Source organism: Somniosus microcephalus, chromosome 12 (genome assembly GCF_052327205.1).
Source record: "Somniosus microcephalus isolate GS21.2 chromosome 12, FLI_Smic_1.0, whole genome shotgun sequence".
Taxonomy (NCBI): domain Eukaryota; kingdom Metazoa; phylum Chordata; class Chondrichthyes; order Squaliformes; family Somniosidae; genus Somniosus; species Somniosus microcephalus.
This window is the reverse complement of record NC_140998.1, coordinates 163,616,488-163,636,963: the sequence shown is the minus strand read 5'-3', so window position 1 is coordinate 163,636,963 and position 20,476 is coordinate 163,616,488. Positions and strand designations below refer to the sequence as shown.

Below are 20,476 nucleotides of genomic sequence, written 5' to 3'. Positions count from 1 at the left end.
ATTCCAGCAGGGATATGAAAGGGAATAACATAACAGCGAGTGTGGAGTCATCTTCAATCAGACAAATCAATGCTCTCACTGTACGCTGAGTTCAAAAACATGGTGTGATAACATTGCATCTGGATCTAGATTTCTTACCACAGGGAGGTAGCGAGCCTTTAGCTCAGCTTCCTACCTCTGGGTCAGACGGTGCAGGGTTCAAACCCCAGTCCAGACAGTCTCGTCTCTGGGTCAGACGGTGCAGGGTTCAAACCCCACTCCAGACAGTCCCGTCTCTGGTCAGATGGTGCAGGGTTCAAACCTCACTCCAGACAGTCCTGACTCTGGGTGAGACGGTGCAGGGTTCAAACCCCACTCCAGACAGTCCCGTCTCTGGGTCAGATGGTGCAGGGTTCAAACCCCACTCCAGACAGTCCCATCTCTGGTCAGATGGTGCAGGGTTCAAACCCCACTCCAGACAGTCCTGACTCTGGGTGAGACGGTGCAGGGTTCGAACCCCACTCCAGACAGTCCCGTCTCTGGATCAGACGGTGCAGGGTTGAACGTCACTCCAGACAGTCCCGTCTCTGGTCAGATGGTGCAGGGTTCAAACCCCACTCCAGACAGTCCCGTCTCTGGTCAGATGGTGCAGGGTTCAAACCCCACTCCAGACAGTCCCGTCTCTGGGTGAGACGGTGCAGGGTTCAAACCCCACTCCAGACAGTCTCGTCTCTGGGTGAGACGGTGCAGGGTTCGAACCCCACTTCAGACAGTCCTGTCTCTGGGTGAGACGGTGCAGGGTTTGAACCCCACTCCAGACAGTCCTGTCTCTGGGTGAGACGGTGCAGGGTTCAAACCCCACTCCAGACAGTCCTGTCTCTGGGTCAGAAGGTGCAGGGTTCAAACCCCACTCCAGACAGTCCTGTCTCTGGGTCAGACGGTGCAGGGTTCAAACCCCACTCCAGACAGTCTCGTCTCTGGGTCAGACGGTGCAGGGTTCAAACCCCACTCCAGACAGTCTCGTCTCTGGGTCAGACGGTGCAGGGTTCAAAGTCTACTCCAGACAGTCCCGTCTCTGGGTTAGACGGTGCAGGGTTCAAACCCCACTCCAGACAGTCTCGTCTCTGGGTCAGACGGTGCAGGGTTCAAACCCCACTCCAGACAGTCTCGTCTCTGGGTCAGATGGTGCAGGGTTCAAACCCCACTTCAGACAGTCCCGTCTCTGGGTTAGACGGTGCAGGGTTCAAACCTCACTCCAGACAGTCTCGTCTCTGGGTCAGACGGTGCAGGGTTCAAACCCCACTCCAGACAGTCTCGTCTCTGGGTCAGATGGTGCAGGGTTCAAACCCCACTCCAGGCAGTCTCGTCTCTGGGTCTAGACGGTGCAGGGTTCAAAGTGCCCCTCCAGCCCGCTCTGCCATTCAATCAAATCATGGCTGATTTGTACCTCAGCCCCAATTACCCGCCTTAGCTCCATATCCCTCGATACCCTTCCCCAACAAAGGATAAAAGCAATACGACAGCAAAATACTGCAGAATGCTGGAAATCCGAAATAACAACAGAAAATGCTGGAAAAACTCAGCAGGCCAGGCAACATCCGTGGAGAGCGAAATAGAGTCAACGTTTCGGGTTGAAACCCTTCAAATCGTGTGGCCCACTTATTAATGAATTTTATTATACATAAAGGAAATCTAGTGACTCTCCTTGGATTTAAGCACGCACTCGGAGGTACATTCCAAAGTTGACAGTCCTCCTGATGTCCAGACTGGGTCCAATCTCCCCGCCGCCCCCAACCACTCAGATCCCACTCCTCCTGGCTGCTTCTCCTCCAGTCACCCAAGCCAATCTGGTCCACACACGCACTACAGGCCATCCTGTTTTGGGGATTCCATTACCCTCAGCACCGACCTCTCTTTCGATCTCGCTAGATAAGGCTTTTGAAATGTACAAGAAATTACCCCCTTTTTCTCACGGTAATGAAGAGAGTAACAGAGCAGAGGAGCGGGGTTGTGTGACATGTAGGGAATAGACCCTTTATCAGAACACAACGTTGGGAGGGGGGGGCCTGTACACGGGGCGGGCGGGGGCTGCTTTTACACTTTTCGGGATGGTGGACCAACTGCGTGTTTCCAGAACCTTCTGTTTTGATTTCAGATCACCTGCGTTTGTCTGGTTTAATTTCTCTCGCCCCCATTTTCTCACTTTTTGTTCGTGTCAGCCTATTTGCACATTCTTTTGTTCCACTAAAGTCATTGCCAACAACAACAACAACTTGTATTTATATAGCACCTTTAACATAGTAAAACATCCCAAGCTGCTTCACAGGAGCGTCTATCAAACAAAATTTGACACCGAGCCACAGAAGGAGTAATTAGGGCAGATGACCAAAAGCTTGGTTAAAGAGGTCGGTTTTAAGGAGTGTCTTAAAGGAGGAAAGAGAGGTGGAGAGGTTTAGGGAGGGAATTCCAGAGCTTAGGGCCTTGGCAGCTGAAGGCAAGGCCACCAACGGTTGAGCGATTATAATCAGGAATGCTTAAGAGGGCAGAATTAGAGGAGCGCAGATATCTCGGGGGGATTGTGGGGCTGGAGGAGATTACAGAGATAGGGAGGGAAGAGGCCATGGTGGGATTTGAAAACCAGGATGAGAATTAAAAAAATTGAGGTGTTGTTTAACCAGGAGCCAATGTAGGTCAGCGAGCACAGGGGTGATGGGTGAACGGGACTTGGTGTGAGTTAGGACACGGGCAGCTGAGTTTTGGATGACCTCAAGTTTATGTAGGGTGGAATGTGGGAGGCCAGCCAGGAGTGTGTTGGAATAGTCAAGTCTAGAGGTAACAGAGGCATGGATGAGGGTTTCAGCAGCAGGTGAGCTGAGGCAGGGGTGGAATCGGCTGATGTTCCGGAGGTGGAAGTAGGCGGTCTTAGCGATGGCGTGGATATGTGGTCGGAAGCTCATCTTGGGGTCAGATATGACACCAAGGTTGCGAACTGTCTGGTTCAGCCTCGGACAGTTGCCAGGGAGAGGGATGGAGTTGGTGGCTAGGAATGGAGTTTGTGGCAGGGACCAAAAACAATGGCTTCGGTCTTCCCAACACTTAGTTGGAGGAAATTTCTGCTCATCCAATACTGGATGTCGGACAAGCAGTATGACAATTTAGAGACCATAGAGGGGTTGAGAGAGGTGGTAGTGAGGTAGAGCTGGGTGTCATCAATGTACATGTGGAAACTGACGCTGTGTTTTCAGACGATGTCGCCGAGGGGCAACATGTAGATGAGAACAAAGAGAGGGGCCAAGGATAGATCCTTGGGGGACCCCAGAGGTAATGATGCGGGAGTGGGAAGAGAAGCCATTGCAGGTGATTCTCTGGCTACAATTAGATGGATAAGAATGGAACCAGGCGGGTGCAGTCCCACCCAGCTGGATGTCGCTGGCGAGACTTTGGAGGAGGATGGAGTGGTCAACCGTGTCAAAGGCTGCAGACAGGTCGAGAAGGACGAGGAGGGATAATTTACCTTTGTCACAGTCACAAAGGATGTCATTTGTGACTCTGACGAGTCGTTTCGGTACTGTGGCAGGGGCGGAAACTTGATTGGAGGGATTCAAACATGGAGTTCCGGGAAAACTGGGCACGGATTTTGGAGGTGACACCACGTTCAAGGACCCTGGATAGGAAAGGGAGGTTGGAGATGGGGTGGTAGTTTGCAAGGACGGAGGGGTCGGGGGCAATATTCCCCCTAATTCTTTTTGGGTGCATGGCCCCTTTAAGGGACTGCTTGACCCTTTCACAGTTTCAAAACTTAACATTGGAAAAGCCGGTCCCAGGCTGCGCGGGAGGGAACGTTGGGCATGGGTTGGTTTTTTGAGGAGAGGGGTGATGACAGCAGATTTTAAGGAGAAGTGGACAGCACCTGAGGAGAGAGAACCATTAACAATGTCAGCTAACATGGGAGCCAGGAAAGGAAGTTGGGTGGTCTGCAGTTTAGTGGGAATAGGGTCGAGGGAGCAGGAAGTGGGTCTCATGGACAAGATGAGCTCAGAGAGGGCATGAGGGGAGTTGGAAGAAAAACTAGAGAAAGATGTGAGTTCAGGGCTAGGGCAGCGGGGAGCCTCAGAGGACGTGGACCTGGTGGGCTAGGGGAAGGGAGGGAAGTGGCAGATTGACTTATGGCTGTATGTTTTACCTTGGCTGACCCTACACCCATTGCCAACGTATGTCCGTTCTGCGAGGAGTAATTCGATTGTGTGTGCGTGTGTTTTTAGTTTTAAACAGTACAGTGTGTAAAACCAGGACCCAGAGAAATGTGGGATTCTAGGAGAGGTTCTTCATCTGGAAAGGAACCATAACTGATAAAACCCCAGTCCAATCTGTTTCATGTGTTTTTGTTATAGAAATGAATGCTTTCAAAATGCCAGTGTCGAAGAGGGAATGAAGGTGAATCCCACCGTGATGATTTATGGACAGATTTATTTTTCCAGTCAATCTGTTGGCTGACATTGAGGTTCATCCATCACCTTGGAATAAAGCAAAGAATTCATTTTATTAGAGACAGATGGAGAAAGTTCATGGGGACAAAAAAAGGTTGGGATGATTTCAATTACCAGCCCGTAATCTGAGTTGATACTCATACTGGGGGGAGTGCTACACTCCCTGGATATGGTAGTCTGGTGTTTATGCTCCTTGACTAGCGATTCTGTCAGGTCGGAAGTTCAAAATCCTGCCAATGGCAAGTGGTGAAATTGAATTCATTAACAACTTGCATTTATATACCACCTTTAACATAGTAAAACGCCCCAAGGTACCTCACAGGAGCGTAAACAGACAAAAGTTGACACTGAGCCACATAAAGAGATATTTGGACAGGTGACCAAAAGCTTGGTCAAAGAGGTAGGGTTTAAGGAGGGTGGAGAGGTTTAGGGAGGGAATTCCAGAGCTTAGGGCCTTGGCAGCTGAAGGCACGGCCGCCAATGGCGGTGCGATGAAAATCGAGGATGCTCAAGAGGCCAGAATTGAACTAATATCCTGCCCATTACGCTCAAGCTGGTAATTTGTATTCTAACAATGGAAAATGACCATGAAAACTGCTGACTGCTGTCAAAACCCAACTGGTTCACTTCAGGGCAAGTTCCCTGGGCTCTGAGCTGCGTGAGAGCTAAGGCCCCAAGCTCCAGCGATAAAGAAAATGGATTCTCTTTGAAGTGCAATAGTACTGAAGACTTGTGCTCCAGAACTAGCTGCGCCCCTAGCCAAGCTGTTCCAGTACAGCTACAACACTGGCATCTACCCAGCAATGTGGAAAATTGCCCAAGTATGTCCTGTCTACAAAAAGCAGGACAAATCTGACCCGGCCAATTACCATCCCATCAGTCTACTCTCAATCATCAGCAAAGTGATGGAAGGTGTCATCGACAGTGCTATCAAGCGGCACTTACTCAGCAATAACCTGCTAACTGATGCCCAGTTTGGGTTCCGCCAGGGCCACTCAGCTTCTGACCTCATTACAGCCTTGGTCCAAACATGGACAAAAGAGCTGAACTCAAGAGGTGAGGTGAGAGTGACTGCCCTTGACATCAAGGCAGCATTTGATCGAGTGTGGCATCAAGGAGCCCTAGCAAAACTGAAGTCAATGGGAATCAAGGGGAAAACTCTCCATTGGTTGGAATCATACCTAGCACAAAGGAAGTTGGCTGTGGTTGTTGGAGGTCATTCATCTCAATCACATGACATCACTGCAGGAGTTCCTTAGGGCAGTGTCCTAGGCCCAACCATCTTCAGCTGTTTCATCAATAACCTTCCCTCCATCATAAGGTCAGAAGTGGGGATGTTCGCTAATGATTGCACACTGTTCAGCACCATTCGAGACTCGTCAGATACTGATGCAGTCCGTGTCCATATGCAGCAAGACCTGGACAACATTCAGACTTGGGATGACAAGTGGCAAGTAACATTCGCACCACACAAGTGCCAGGCAATGACCATCTCCAACAAGCGAGACTCTAACCATCTCCCCTTGACATTCAATGGCATTACCATCGCTGAATCCCCCACTATCAACATCCTGGGGGTTACCATTGATCAGAAACTGAACTGGACCAGCCATATAAATACTATGGCTACAAGAGCAGGCCAGAGGCTGGGAATTCTGCGGCGAGTGTCTCACCTCCTGACTCCCCAAAGCCTTTCCACCATCTACAAGGCACAAGTCAGGAGTGTGATGGAATACTCTCCACTTGCCTGGATGAGTGCAGCTCCAACAACACCCAAGAAGCTCGACACCATTCAGGATAAAGTAGCCCGCTTGATTGGCACTCCATCCACCACCTTCAACATTCACTCCCTCCACCACCGGCGCACTGTGGCTGCAGTGTGTACCATCTACAAGATGCACTGCAGCAACTCGCCAAAGCTCCTTCAACAGCACCTTCCAAACCCGCGACCTCTACCACTTAGAAGGACAAGGGCAGCAGACGCATGGGAACATCACCACCTACAAGTTCCCCTCCAAGCCACACACCATCCTGACTTGGACCTGTATCGCCGATCCTTCACTGTCGCTGGGCCAAAATCCTGGAACTCCCTTCCTAACAGCATTGTGGGTGTACCTACACCATATGGACTGCAACGGTTCAAGAAGGCGGCTCACCACCATCTTCTCAAGGGCAATTAGGGATGGGCACTAAATGCAGGCCTAGCCAGCGACGCCCACATCCCATCAATGAATTAAAAAAAATTAAAAAAATTAAAAAAATTAGGAGCAAAACGGCCATTCACCATTTAATTCCAACCCTACCGAGGCGTTGAGGGACCCCATTGTTTGAGTAGCTGGGTGCTGCGCCAATATCCACCAATCGGGGAACGTGCCACTGAAGCACGCTTGCTAGGGTTGCCAACTCTGGTTGGACGCATTCATGGAGGTTTCATCACAGGACCTCCCACCTCGCCTGGTCAAACAGCCTTTTTTCCCATCTCCAATATTTCTATAACTAATAAACAAAAGTGGTCAAAGAGAATTTTGTTTTAATGCCCCTGTGATTTTTCTCTCCCAGGTTGCTGGCTGCAGTGAGCAGGAGATTAGTCTTTAACTCCTGGAGACTCCAGGGCAATCCTGGACGGTTGGCAAGCCTAGTGCTTGCAGGCACGATGCGCCTGCCCCTGATTGGGCAACAGAGTCCACGGTCCTGGCAGTAGGTGGACAGGGGTCCTGCTCTGTCCATCTTACATAGAAACATAGAAGATAGGAGCAGGAGTAGGCCATTCGGCCCCTCGAACCTGCTCCGCCATTCAATGAGATCATGGCAGATCATCCAAACTCAGTACCCTGTCCCTGCCTTCTCCTCATATCCCTTGATCCCTTTAACCTTAAGAAATATATCTAACTTCTCCTTGAATATATTTAATGAATTGGCCTCCACTGCCTTCTGTGGTAGAGAATTCCACAGGTTCACCACTCTCTGGGTGAAGAAATTCCTCCTCATCTCTGTCCTAAATGGCCTACCCCTTATCCTTAGACTGTGACCCTGGTTCTGGACTCCCCGGCCATCGGGAACATCCTTCCTGCATCTGGTTACCCTGGAGATTTGGTGCTCCTCCAATTTCAGGTCCTACTCTCCCACAGAGGACACTGACTGACAGTCAGGAGTGGGAACCCTGATTGATTTATTTGTTTCTGTAGCACCCTTACTACTGTCTCGCTGCAATGTGTTAACTCTGCCCAGGCCGGTAGCTGGTCCTCCATTGCCTTACCCGCTAGGCTACAAGAGGGGCCACAAAATTTCTGTACTTTTTGTTTTGTGATGTGAAGCTTTCCCAGAATTTGGGTTGGATGGGGAGTTTTATTTCAGTCGCTTCTGTTCACACAACCGTTACAAACGGCTTCAAGTTACATTCCTTGTACTGGTTAAATCTCAACTGCCTTTCCCTTCTAACCCACCGACCTTTCATTGTTCCCTGTGTCTGCTGCCCATCTCCTAACTCTCACCAAGTCCCGTCCACCCACCACCCCTGTGCACGCTGACCGACATTGGCTCCTGGTTTGGCAAGTCTCGATTTTTTAAAAATTCTGATCCTTGTTTTCAAATCCCAACATAGCCTCGTCCTTCCCTATCTCTGTAATCTCCTCCAGCCCCACAACCCCCCGAGATCTCTGAGCTCGTTTAATTCTGACCTCTTGCGCATCCCCGATTTCCATCGCCCCATCGTGCCATCAGCTGCCTCGGCCCTAAGCTCTGGAATTCCCTCCCTAAACCGCTCCGCCTCTCCACCTCTCCTCCTTCAAGACATTCCTTAAAACCTACCTCTACCTGTCCTAATATCTCTTTATGTGGCTCCGTATCAAATTTTGTCTGATAACGCTCCTGCGAAGCACCTTGGGATATTTTACCATGTTAAAGGCGCTATAGGGTCCCAGACCTGAAACGGTAACTCTGTTTCTCTCTCCACGGATGCTGCCTGACCTGCTGAGTGTTTCCAGCATTTTCTATTGTTATTTCAGATTTCCAGCAGTATTTTGCTATTATATAAATACAAGTTGTTGTTTTTGTCCAACTGAAGAAGAGAATTAAAAGCTGAGCTCAAAGCAGATGTAGTAAAATATTTGTGGCTTTTATTGGCACAGCTCAGTCAGTTCACACTGGCTGGATCCTGAAGTTCTCCAACTGTGAAATGGTACTTGGTTTTTGTACATCTTGTCCCAGAGGAACAGTAAAAAAAACCTAAGGAATGCATTTGCCAAAGGATATCGCTGTGTAATTTGCAACCATCCCTGTGATATTCCTTTTTTAGATTAAATTTCTCTGCACAACTACGCTAAACCTTTCTCCTCTCAACCATAGGGACATCGGAACAGGAGCAGGCCATTCAGCCCCTCGAGCCTGTTCCGCCATTCAATCAGATCTTGGCTGATCTGTATCTTAACTCCATCCACCCGCTTTGGTTCCGTAAACCTTAATACCCTTACCCAACAAAATTCTATCAATCTCAGTTTTGAAATTGCCAATTGACCCCCAGCCTCAACAGCTTTTTGGGGGAGAGTTCCAGATTTCCACTACTCTTTGTGTGAAGAAGTGCTCCCTGATATCATCCCTGAACAGCCTCGCTCTAATTTTAACACAGTTCCCCCTTGTTCTGGACTCCCCCACCAGAGGAAATAGTTTCTATCTACCCTATCAAATCCTTTAACATAGAAACATAGAAGATAGGAGCAGGAGTAGGCCATTCGGCCCCTCGAGCCTGCTCCGCCATTCAATGAGATCATGGCTGATCATCCAAACTCAGTACCCTGTCCCTGCTTTCTCCCCATACCCCTTGATCCCTTTAGCCTTAAGAAATATATCCAACTCCTTCTTGAATATATTTAATGAATTGGCCTCTACTGCCTTCTGTGGTAGAGAATTCCACAGGTTCACCACTCTCTGGGTGAAGAAATTCCTCCTCATTTCAGTCCTAAATGGCTTACCCCTTATCCTTAGACTGTGACCCCAGGTTCTGGACTCCCCGACCATCGGGAACATCCTTCCTGTATCCAGTCTGTCCAGTCCTGTCAGAATTTTATAAGTTTCAATGAGATCCCCTCTCATTCTTCTAAACTCCAGCGAGTATAAGCCCAATCGACCAAATTTCTCCTCATACGTCATTCCTGCCATCCCAGGTATCAGTCTGGTGAATCTTCGCTGCACTCTCTCCATGGCAAGAACATCCTTCCTCAGATAAAGCGACCAAAACTGCACACAATACTCCATCTTAAACATGTCAATTAGATCACCCTTTAATCTTCTATAGTCAAGGGAATACAAGCCTGGTCTGTGCAACCTGTCCTCATAATTTAACCCTTTAGCTCTGATATCAAACCAACACTACTGGAGCCCCTACTCCTGAACTCATATCTCTCTTGTCCATCCTCAGCTCTGAATACATCCTTTAACACACTCTTCCCTATGTCTTCATTGTGTTGAAATCAAGACCCATTATAGTGCATCCTGTAGATAGTACATGCTGCAGCCACAGTGGTGAGGGAGTGGATGTTTGGATTGGCTGTTGATCAACCAGGCTGAGCAAGAATAGAAGACTGTCTTGAATCTTTATTTCAATACTGTGTGGATGCAGGTGGGGGAGAGCAGGTTGGAGAGGGCATTTGGGGATTAAGAGGAGTATGGGAGGAAAGCTCAGGTGCTCGGTACAATTGATAAAACAGAGAGTGACAGCATGCTAGAGAATGGGAAAACGTGAGAGAGAAGAGAGCAAAGGAGGGAACGAGAGAGAGCGAGACTGACGGGAACGAGGGAGAATGAGAGAGGGAGTGAGAGAACAGGAGCAAGAGAGAGAGAGTGAGAAAGAACAAGACAAAGCAAGAGAGACTGGGAGCGAGAGAGACTAGGATTGAGCACGAGACTAGGAGCGAGAGAGACTGGAGTGAGAGTGAGTGGAGTGAGTGAGTAGAGAGAGAGCATGAGAATGGGAGCGGGACAGACCGAGAACACGACAGGAAGTGACAGAACAAGAGAGAATGAGAAAAAGAATGGGAACAGGTGTGAGTGTCTGCGTGTGAGAGAGAGAGAGAGAGAGAGAGCACACGAACAAGAGAGAACAGGACTGAGAGCGAGGGAGAACAAATCAGAGAGCAAAAACGAGAGTTTGAAGAGTCAGAGTTTGAGAACAGAACAAGAGAGTGAGAGTGAGAAAACGAGAGAGCGAGAGAACAGAGCGAACAAGAGAGAGAGAGAGAGCGCATGCGCTAGAGGGTGGAGGTGTACTTTTACATCTAATGAGATGTATTATGTGTGTAGTACCCAGTGAGCCAGTTAGTGAAATCAGAGACAGCTTCCCTGCCAAGACCATTACAGAGGGAAAATATTTGCTTGGAATTTTTTTTTAAAAAGCTAGAGATCGATGGCAAGAGGCTGTTCCACCAAATCCACTCAGATTTATCTCCCTTCAGGATGAGGAGTAAATCTGACTTGCTTTCCAGTAAAACATGTTCCACTTTCAATTCTTTTCCTAGTATGTTTCCAGCAAAATATCCAGCTTGACCGGAGCTTACTTGCCTTTAAAAAAAAAAGTGTTGTTCATTTCAAGGTTCGAGATTGAAAAGAAAAGCTTGCATTTATATAGCGCCTTTCCCAACCTCAGCACGGCCCAAAGTGCTTTACAGCCAATGAAGAACTTTTGAAGTGTAGTCACTGTTGTAATGTAAGAAACGCGGCAGCCAATTTGTACAAAGCAATGTCCCACAAACAGCAATGAGATCATGAGCAGTTCATTTGTTTTTTAGTGATATATGTTGAGGGATAAATATTGGCCAAGACAAGAGTTCTTTGCACTGAGTCTCTGATGGATTGACTAGAGGAAATGGCAGACTAAGCCTGTCAGCGGCAGACTGGTGGAATAATTGTTGAGGAAAATATACAATGGCTTTACGATCTCACAAAGATTAACACGAGAGATACAGACGAGGAGGGCCATTTGGCTCCACCCTTAGCCGTGGATTAGTGGGTAGTACACTCGCCTCTGAGTCAGAAGGTTGTGGATTCCCATCCCACACCAGAGACTTGAGCATATAATCTAGGCTGACACGCCAGTGGAGTGCTGAGGGAGTGCTGCACTGTCGGAGGTGCCATCTTTCGGATGAGACACTAAACCGAGGCCCCGTCTGTCCTCTTGGGTGGACGTAAAAGATCCCACGGCACGATTTCGAATAAGAGCAGGGAAGTTCTCCCCAGTGTCTTGGCCAATATTTATCCCTCAACCAACATCACTTAAAAAAAAGAATATCTGGCCGTTATCACATTGCTGTTTGTGGGATCTTGCTGTGTGCAAATTGGCTGCCGTGTTTCCTTCATTACAACAGTGACTACACTTCAAAAGTACTTCATTGGCTGTAAAGCACTTTGGAATGTCCTGAGGTTGTGAAAGGCGCTATATAAATGCAAGTATTTCTTTCTTGCTAATGTTGAGCTGGAACTGGCTGTTCTGATGCAGCTTGGTTTTAAGTAATCCTGGTGTTGGCCGGGAGTTTGTTGATCCTTTAATAAATCTCCAAGTGATTTTTGACCCCATTCTTGAACTCATTATTAATGTAGGCACGGGGCTGCGGCCTTTCTCAATATAATAAAACACAAATACATTCCCAACAGCTCCCAATTACGCCATTCATCTGTTTCTCTCATGATTTGACAGTTTTTGCCTCCATTCTATTCTTCTGGTCACCAGCCCTAAAATCGCTTTTTCCTAGTGTGAACCAGTCTTACTTACTCTCACAGGCTAGTTCAAAGTAACATTCCAGGTTTACATTCCTCTGCCACCTACTATCCTGAATAGCCCTCAGTTATCTCCTTTAAGGCTGAAAAGGCTAAGTTACTCCAGTGTTTTCTTATAACTCAGTCCCTCTGACGCTAGGGGAGAACCTGGTGGCTCTTTTCTCCACTCGATCCAGAGTTTGAACCAGAACTGGGCACAGTATTCAAGTTGTGGTCTGACTAAGTTCAATTTCAAGGTATCTAAATTGCTAAAAGGTTTCAATAGGTTAGATACAGAGAAAATATCTCCTCTGGTGGGGGAATCAAGAACAAGGGGGGCATAATCTTAAAATTAGACCTAGGCCGTTCAGGAGTGAAATCAGGAATCGCTTTTTCACACACAGAGAAGTGGAAAACTCTCCCTAAAAGAAAGAAACATTAGGACAGGTGATCAAAAGCATTGTAGAAAGAGGAAAGCTTTAACAAGTGTCTTAAAGGAGGAGAGAGAGGCGGAGAGATTTAGGGAGACAGCTCCAGAGCTTAGGGCCTAGGCAGCTGAAGGCACAGCCGTCAGTGGTGGAGCGAAGGGAGTGGGGGATGCACCAGAGGCCAGAGTTGGTGGAACGCAGCGATCTCGGAGAGTTGTAGGGCTGGAGAAGGTTACAGACCAGTTTGGCCGAATGCTGTAAATTCTATGTGATATTTGTTTTGGCTGTCGTGACAATGTCAGTATACTGGCTTGATTATTTTCCACGGCTTGTAACATTTGCATACTGAATTATCATTGGCCCGCAGGCATCTGTAAGGAATACCTATTATTTTCACGTGATCACATGCTGAGTTGTCATTGGCCTGCAGGCATCTGAAAAGGGTCCTAACTCCATCTTATCCCCACTGTGCTGTATGATTGAGATCACAGACCTGATGCTTCATAAAAGAGTTTAAACTGTAATATTCCGTTGTCCTGCAATTTATTAGTTTTGTACAAAGTGTGCGAAACAAGACATGGTGTCAGAACAGGGATTTTAAATGGACATCGTTGGAGCTCCCTTACCTCGAATGAATTGGGAATCTTTGAACTTACATAGAGAATGGTGCAAGTTCAAGCAACACGTGCAGTTGATATTCTCGGGTCCGTTGAAAAGCAAAGGGGAGGAAGAAAGATGCAGCTACCTACTCCTGTGGATCGGAGAAAAAGGGAGAGACATTTTTAACACATGGTCTCTCACCGTGGATGAAACAAATGTACTGAAAAGTTATTTTGACCGTTTTGAATCATATGTGATGCCCAAGACAAATACGATATTCGCTAGGTACAAGTTTCAGGAGAAAGTACAAGGAGCTAGTGAGTCGTTTGAACAGTTCGTGACTGAGGTAAAACTGCTGGTAAAAGACTGTGAATATGCAGAAGATAAAGATGAGATGGTCAGAGACCGCATCGTGTTTGGAATACATTCAGCTAAAGTAAGAGAGAAACTTTTGAATGTTGGGTCCGGGCTAACGCTGGACAAAGCTATGGACATAGCTAGATCGCACGAGATAGCCCAAGCACAGTTGAAAACCATAACCGGCGCCACGAGCAGCTCGTGTGAACAGACAGTGCACGCAGTTAATAGATACACACCAAAGAACACTGCCCAGAGAGTGTGTTTCAGAACAGAAAGAACAGAGAGAGTTCTAAAAATGGGCGACACAGACATAAAACGCTTCAAAAACTGTGGCTATTGTGGAAACAACTGACACGGGGAAAAGGTGCAATGCCCTGTCAAAGGAAGGCAATGTGCTAAATGTGGTAAACGGAACCACTTTGCTAAAGTTTGCAGGACTGTTTTTGGAAAAACAGTACACACAGTGAGTGACAGCCAAATGCCAGAGAGCCAAATGCAGAGGAACTGTTTATTGATTCTGTGTCACAGAAAAAACAGATTTCAGAGACTGAGCAAGCCTTTGCCGATATTGAGATAGGAAAACAGAGCAAAGAGCTTAAGTTTAAACTAGACACTGGAGCTCAGGTTAATGTAATTCCTCTGAGTGAGTATCACAGCTTGAAGGATGAGTGTGAGCTACAGCCCACCTCACGCAGACTGACCAGCTATGGGGGTGAGCAGCTCATTGTAAAAGGCACATGCGTGATGAAATGCAAGTACAGGAGACTTCGCGATATCCGGCACCGACGGGACCGGCGTGATGCCGATCTATGAAAACTTCCGGACAGACCAGCGCTAATGTTGAAGGATACGGAGGTTTTCATCTCCGTGTCTGACAACAAACACTGTTGCTTAGCAACAGCTTGTAAACAGTCGGCCCGTACCTTGGAAGCATCTCTGTAGCTTAGCAACAGCTTCAGAGAGGCTTTCCAGAGACTGACTGTTTAAAAAAATGCTAGGAGAAGAAAAAAAAAGAAAAAAAACCTAACAAAACGGCTGCTGATTTCTGCCGTTAGATCGAGGTTTCCGGACATACAACCTCCGGATAAACCAAAGTTTCCTGTACAAAGAAAGCGACATGATGTTGGACTTTTACATTGTTGACACTTGAGCACCTCCAGTGCTAGGTCTAAAGGCATGTTTAGACATGGACCTCGTCAAGCTAGTGCTATCATTGACAGCACCAGTTGAGAAGCAGACAGTCATGGAGGAGTTTGCTGACGTTTTCAAAGGAATTGGACTATTCCCAGGTGAATGCACTATTCACCTTGACCCAGCAGCAACCCCACCGAGAAGGGTACCCCTTGCTCTACGTAGTCGCCTGAACGAGGAGCTGCAGAGCATGGAGAATACAGAAATCATCGTCCGAGAAACAGAACCGACAGAGTGGGTCAACGCGTTAGTAGTGGTTGAGAAACCACGTACAGGCAAGCTCAGAGTCTGTCTCGACCCCAAAGATTTGAACAAGGCTATCAAACGCCCTCACTACCCTCTACCAACGCTAGATGACATCACACCCAAGCTAGTGGGAGCATGTTACTTCAGTGTAATGGACGCACGATCAGGATACTGGACTATCAAGCTCACGGAAGAGTCATCTAAGCTAACAACGTTCAACACACCATTTGGACGCTACCGATTTCTGCGTTTACCATTTGGTCTTATCTCAGCTCAGGATGAATTCCAGTGGAAGATCGACGAAACCTATAAAGGCCTCGACGGAGTAGTTGCAATCGTAGATGACATCCTCATCTATGGCAGGAATAGAGAGGAACATGACAGGAACCTCCGTGCAATGCTACAAAGATCACGGGAGAAAAGCATAATCGGATCCACCGAGATCAGTTATTTCGGGCATCGCCTCTCAACTGATGACATTAAGCCGGATCCAGAGAAAATCTCCGCCATCAAGAAGGTGAAGCCGCCGAAGAACCGCGCAGAGCTAGAGACAGTACTAGACATGGTTAACTACTTAGCCAAGTTTGCCCCGAGCCTCTCCGAAATCAACGCACCCATGCGTCAGTTGCTCAAACAAACCAATGAGTTCCTGTGGGACAAACAACATGACACAGCATTTCAGAAAATGAAAGACCTAATCACCAGAGAACCAGGACCAGTTCTTGCCTACTTCGACCCCAACAAAGAGCTCAGACTACAAGTGGACGCGTCAAAGTACGGACTAGACACAGTATTACTGCAAGAAGGAAATCCCATCGGCTACGCTTCCAGATTTCTCACAGACAGTGAAATCAACTATGCTCAAATCGAGAAAGAGCTATATGCAATTCTGTTTGGATGTAAGCGTTTCCAACAGTATGTCTACGGCTGACAAGTTTTTGTGGAATGCGACCACAAGCCCCTCGAGTCAATCATGAGGAAACCACTAGCCGCAGCCCCACCAAGGCTACAGAGAATGATCCTTCAGCTACAGAAGTACGACTTTACAATCATTCACCGTCCAGGCAAAGACATTCCTGTCGCCGACACGCTCTCCAGAAAGTCTCTTAGCTACCAGGACAGCAGCCTCAGTGAAGGCATGGATGTGCAGGTGCACATGGTGTACAACAGCTTACCTGTGAGTGACTCAAAACTGAAGGAGATCCGAGCAGAAACAGAGAAAGATGTGCAACTCACACTGCTGAGCAAAGTCATACATGAAGGATAGCCTGAGGAAAGGAGGAAATGCCCTCAGAGCATATCTGAATTCTGGAACCACAGAGACGAACTGTCACAAACCAACAGAATCATCTTCAAAGGGGAGAAAATCATCATTCCCACCAGTCTCAGAGAAGAGATGTTGACAAAAATTCATGCTGGACATATGGGCATGGAAAAATGCAAACAAAGAGCACGTGACATTATGTTTTGTCCCGGAATGTACAAACACATTGAGGACATTGTCGGAAAATGTTCCATTTGTCTAGAACGCCGCCCATCAAATGTCAAAGAGCCCATGATACCTCACCGTATCCCAGACAGGCCCTGGCAGGTCATCAGTTGCAAGCAAGTGCATGCAAAACGTGTACAGAGACAGCAACACCAAAAGTGATACTATGACAGGTCAGCTAGACTACTGCTGCCGCTGCACAATGGAGAATCCATCAGAATCCAGGAGCATGACTACTGGAAGCCAGCAGTCATCATCCAGCCAGCTGACACTGAGCGATCGTATCACATCCGCACCCCAGAAGGACAGGTGTACCGCCGCAATCGCAGGCACCTCCTGAACACCAAGGAACAACACCGTCATTCTGACGAGAGGATCAGTTCAACAGAGTGTGATGAACAGAGCAATACACAAAACACATCATACTTACCTGAACCTAAACCTGAACCTGATTTGTTGACCGATTCAGGAGCATGCTCAGTTCCATACCACAGAAGGTCAGGACGAGAGGTCAAGCCTAGAGTTATCCTTGACTTGTGAACTGTCAAAGGGTGTAGGTGGATCGCTGCCCTAAAAAAAAACTGTATATCATTACTGAAATGTTGAGATGTTCTCAGTGCTAGTTAAATGCTGAGTTTACTTATATGTTTATGCTACCGAGAACATTATGTAGAAGAAAAGTTTAAAAGTAATGCATAACATTTTTCTTTTAAAAGGGGATGTAACATTTGCATACTGAATTATCATTGGCCCGCAGGCATCTGTAAGGAATACCTATTATATTCACATGTGATCACATGCTGAGTTGTCATTGGCCTGCAGGCATCTGTAAGGGGTCCTAACTCCATCTTGTCCCCACTGCTGTATGATTGAGATCACAGACCTGATGCTTCATAAAATAGTTTAAACTGTAATACTCCGTTGTCCTGCAATTTATTAGTTTTGTACAAAGTATGCAAAACAAGACACAGCTGTTGGTTAACTTTTGACTATTCTGGGAAATTGAATTGAGATTTAAAGTTGCATTAACGTTGTCTTCTGTTAGCCTTGTGATTACTCTCTGCCCTAGAGACCTTTTTGAGAATTGATCAGAGTAAGATGGGCCAATTAATAAATTCAGGGCTCTTTAGAGCTCTTGGTTGATCCCAGCCTGGTCTAAATGGGTCAGAACCTCTGGAGGGGAGGCCACTTGCCTGCAGAATGGGACCCACATTGCTAGGATAAGCCAGGCTGGTGGGGCAAGCCGCACAAGAGGTGAGTCACACGGCGAGGGAGACAGGGAGCACATGTCGGAATGTTGCTAAAGACTCGGGATCAGGTCACTTGGCTGCCATCTTGGTTGAAGCACAATCCATCACGTGACCAATCTCCCTTTCCTTTTATAACCTCTCCTTTTATCTGTCCTGGGCCAATATTTATACCCCTCGACCAACATCACTTTAAAAAAAATGATCTGGCCATTTGTGTTTGTGGAAGCTTGTCGTACGTAAATTGGCTGCTGTGTTTCCGCACATTACAGCAGCAAGATTGCCAGCCCTCCAGGGTTGTTCTGGATCCCCAGGAATTGAAGGTTAATCTCCAGGACAGCTCTGCGGGCAACCCAGGAGAAAAATCAAAGGGCCTTTAAAAACAATTGTGTTTTTATTTTCATTTCCTTTGAGCACTTTCATTTATTAGTTTATAATGAGGCTGTTTGAGCGGGTGGGGCGATTGGAGGCGGGAAGCCATGTGATGATACGCCCAACCACAGTTGGCAACAGTGATGCACTTCAAAAAGTACCTCATTGGCTGTGAAGCACTTTGGGACGTCCTGAGGCTGTGAATATAAGAACATAAGAAATAGGAGCAGGAGTCGGCCATTTGGCCCCTCGAGCCTGCTCCGCCATTCAATAAGATCATGGCTGATCTGATCTTGGCCTCAGCTCCATTTCCCCGCCCGCTCCCCATAACCCTTCACTTCCTTATTGTTCAAAAATATGTCTATCTCCACCTTAAATATATTCAATATCCCAGCCTCCACAGCTCTCTGGGGCAGAAAATTCCGCAGATTTACGACCCTCTGAGAGAAGAAATTCCTCCTCATCTCAGTTCTAAAAGGGCGACCCCTTATTCTGAAACTATGCCCCCGAGTTCTAGATTCCCCCATGAGGGGAAACATCCTCTCTGCATCTACCTTGTCGAGCCCCCTCAGTATCTTATATGTTTCAATAAGATCACCTCTCATTCTTCTAAACTCCAATGAGTATAGGCCCAGCCTGCTCAACCTTTCTTCATAAGTCAACCCCTTCGTCTCAGGAATCAACCTTGTGTACCTTCTCTGAACTGCCTCCAATGCAAGTATATCCCTCCTTAAATAAGGAGACCAAAACTGTGCGCAGTACTCCAGGTGTGGTCTCACCAATGCCCTGTACAGTTGTAGCAGGACTTCCCTGTTTTTATACTCCAACCCCCTTGCAATAAAGTGAAAGGCACTATATAAATGCAAGTTCTTTCTTTTCCAGGTAACCAAGACACCGTGGCTGGATAACAAACTGCAGGCCTTTGACGAGAAGGTCTATCTCTCCAGCAAGCTCCTGGGGCCTGGAGATGATCCCTACGGGCACCATGCATTCAACCAGCAGGAAAGTGACAGGCTCGCCAGTGACAGGGCGATCCGCGACACCAGGCATTACAGGTAGTGGGAAGCACGCCAAACAACTGGCTGCAGATAGGAAGTGGTCAGTGTCTTTCACTCCACCAATCCCCCTCCCCATGTTCTGCCTTCCTCTCCAGAAGGTCTTGACTTGTTCTGGGATTTTCTCTTTATCTTCATTCTCAGGATCTGGGCGTCGCTGGCAAGGCCAGCATTTATTGCCCATCTCTAATTGCCCTTAAGGTGGCGGTGAGCCGCCGCCTTGAACCGCTGCAGTCCATGAGTTTCATCTCATTGAAACTTATAAAATTCTAACAGGACTAGACAGACTAGATGCTGGAAGGATGTTTCCGATGGCGGGGGAGTCCAGAACCAGAGGTCACAGTCTAAGGATAAGGGGTAAGCCATTTAGGACTGAGATGAGGAGGAATGTTTTCACCCAGAGAGTGGTGAACCTGTGGAATTCTCTACCAAAGAAGGCAGTAGAGGCCAAGTCATTGAATATATTCAAGAAGGAGTTGGATATATTTCTTAAGGCTAAAGGGATCAAGGGATATGGAGAGAAGGCAGGGACAGGGTACTGAACCTGGATGATCAGCCATGATCTCATTGAATGGCGGAGCAGGCTCGAGGGGCCGAATGGCCTACTCCTACCTTCTATGTTTCTATGTAGAGGTGCTCCCACAATGCTGTTGGGTCGGGAGTTCCAGGTTTTTAATCCAGCGACAGTGAAGGAATGGCGATATATTTCCAAGTCAGGATGGTGTGTGACTTGGAGGGGAACTTGGAGGTGGTGGTGTTCCCATGCGCCTGCTGCCCTTGTTCTTCCAGGTGGTGGTGGTCGCAGGATTGGGAGGCTAGCACGACCCTGTCTCAAACAGTTTGCCTCTGCCCAGTGCCCTAGGGCACCCTTACGCCATTAATGGGAATTTTTTTTCCCATTCCCCACCTCTGACATCCTCGTGAGTGAGACTGCCAATTCAGTTTGACTTTCTGCCAAATTCTAAGCGGTTCGGTGTTGAGGACTCACACTCACGAGGAAGCCTTGGCAAGTTGCTGCGGTGCCTCCTGTAGATGGTACACACTGCAGACATGGTACGCCGGTGGTGGAGGGATTGAATGTTTAAGGTGGTGGACGGGCTGCTGATTAATTGGAATACTTCGAGCTTCTTGAGTGTTGCTGGAGCTGCACTCATCCAGGCAAGTGGAGAGGATTCCATCACACTCCTGAATTGTGCTTTTTTTTGGAGGTGGTGGAGTGGCTTTGGGGAGTCGGGAGGTGAGTCACTCGCCTCCTGATGTGGCTCCACTTGCCCTCGGG

The 20,476-nt window shown here is 47.6% G+C and overlaps 1 protein-coding gene across 1 annotated transcript in view; it reads left to right on the top strand.

Annotated features, from left to right (window-relative positions):
* The window catches only part of galnt16 (UDP-N-acetyl-alpha-D-galactosamine:polypeptide N-acetylgalactosaminyltransferase 16), a 242,549-nt gene that overhangs the window by 74,195 nt on the left and 147,878 nt on the right, over window positions 1–20,476 (top strand). Inside the window, exon 2 of the mRNA XM_086003759.1 lies at window positions 19,025–19,197. Coding sequence (XP_085859885.1) covers window positions 19,025–19,197 — 173 coding nt within the window. The remainder of the gene's footprint in view (window positions 1–19,024; window positions 19,198–20,476) is intronic.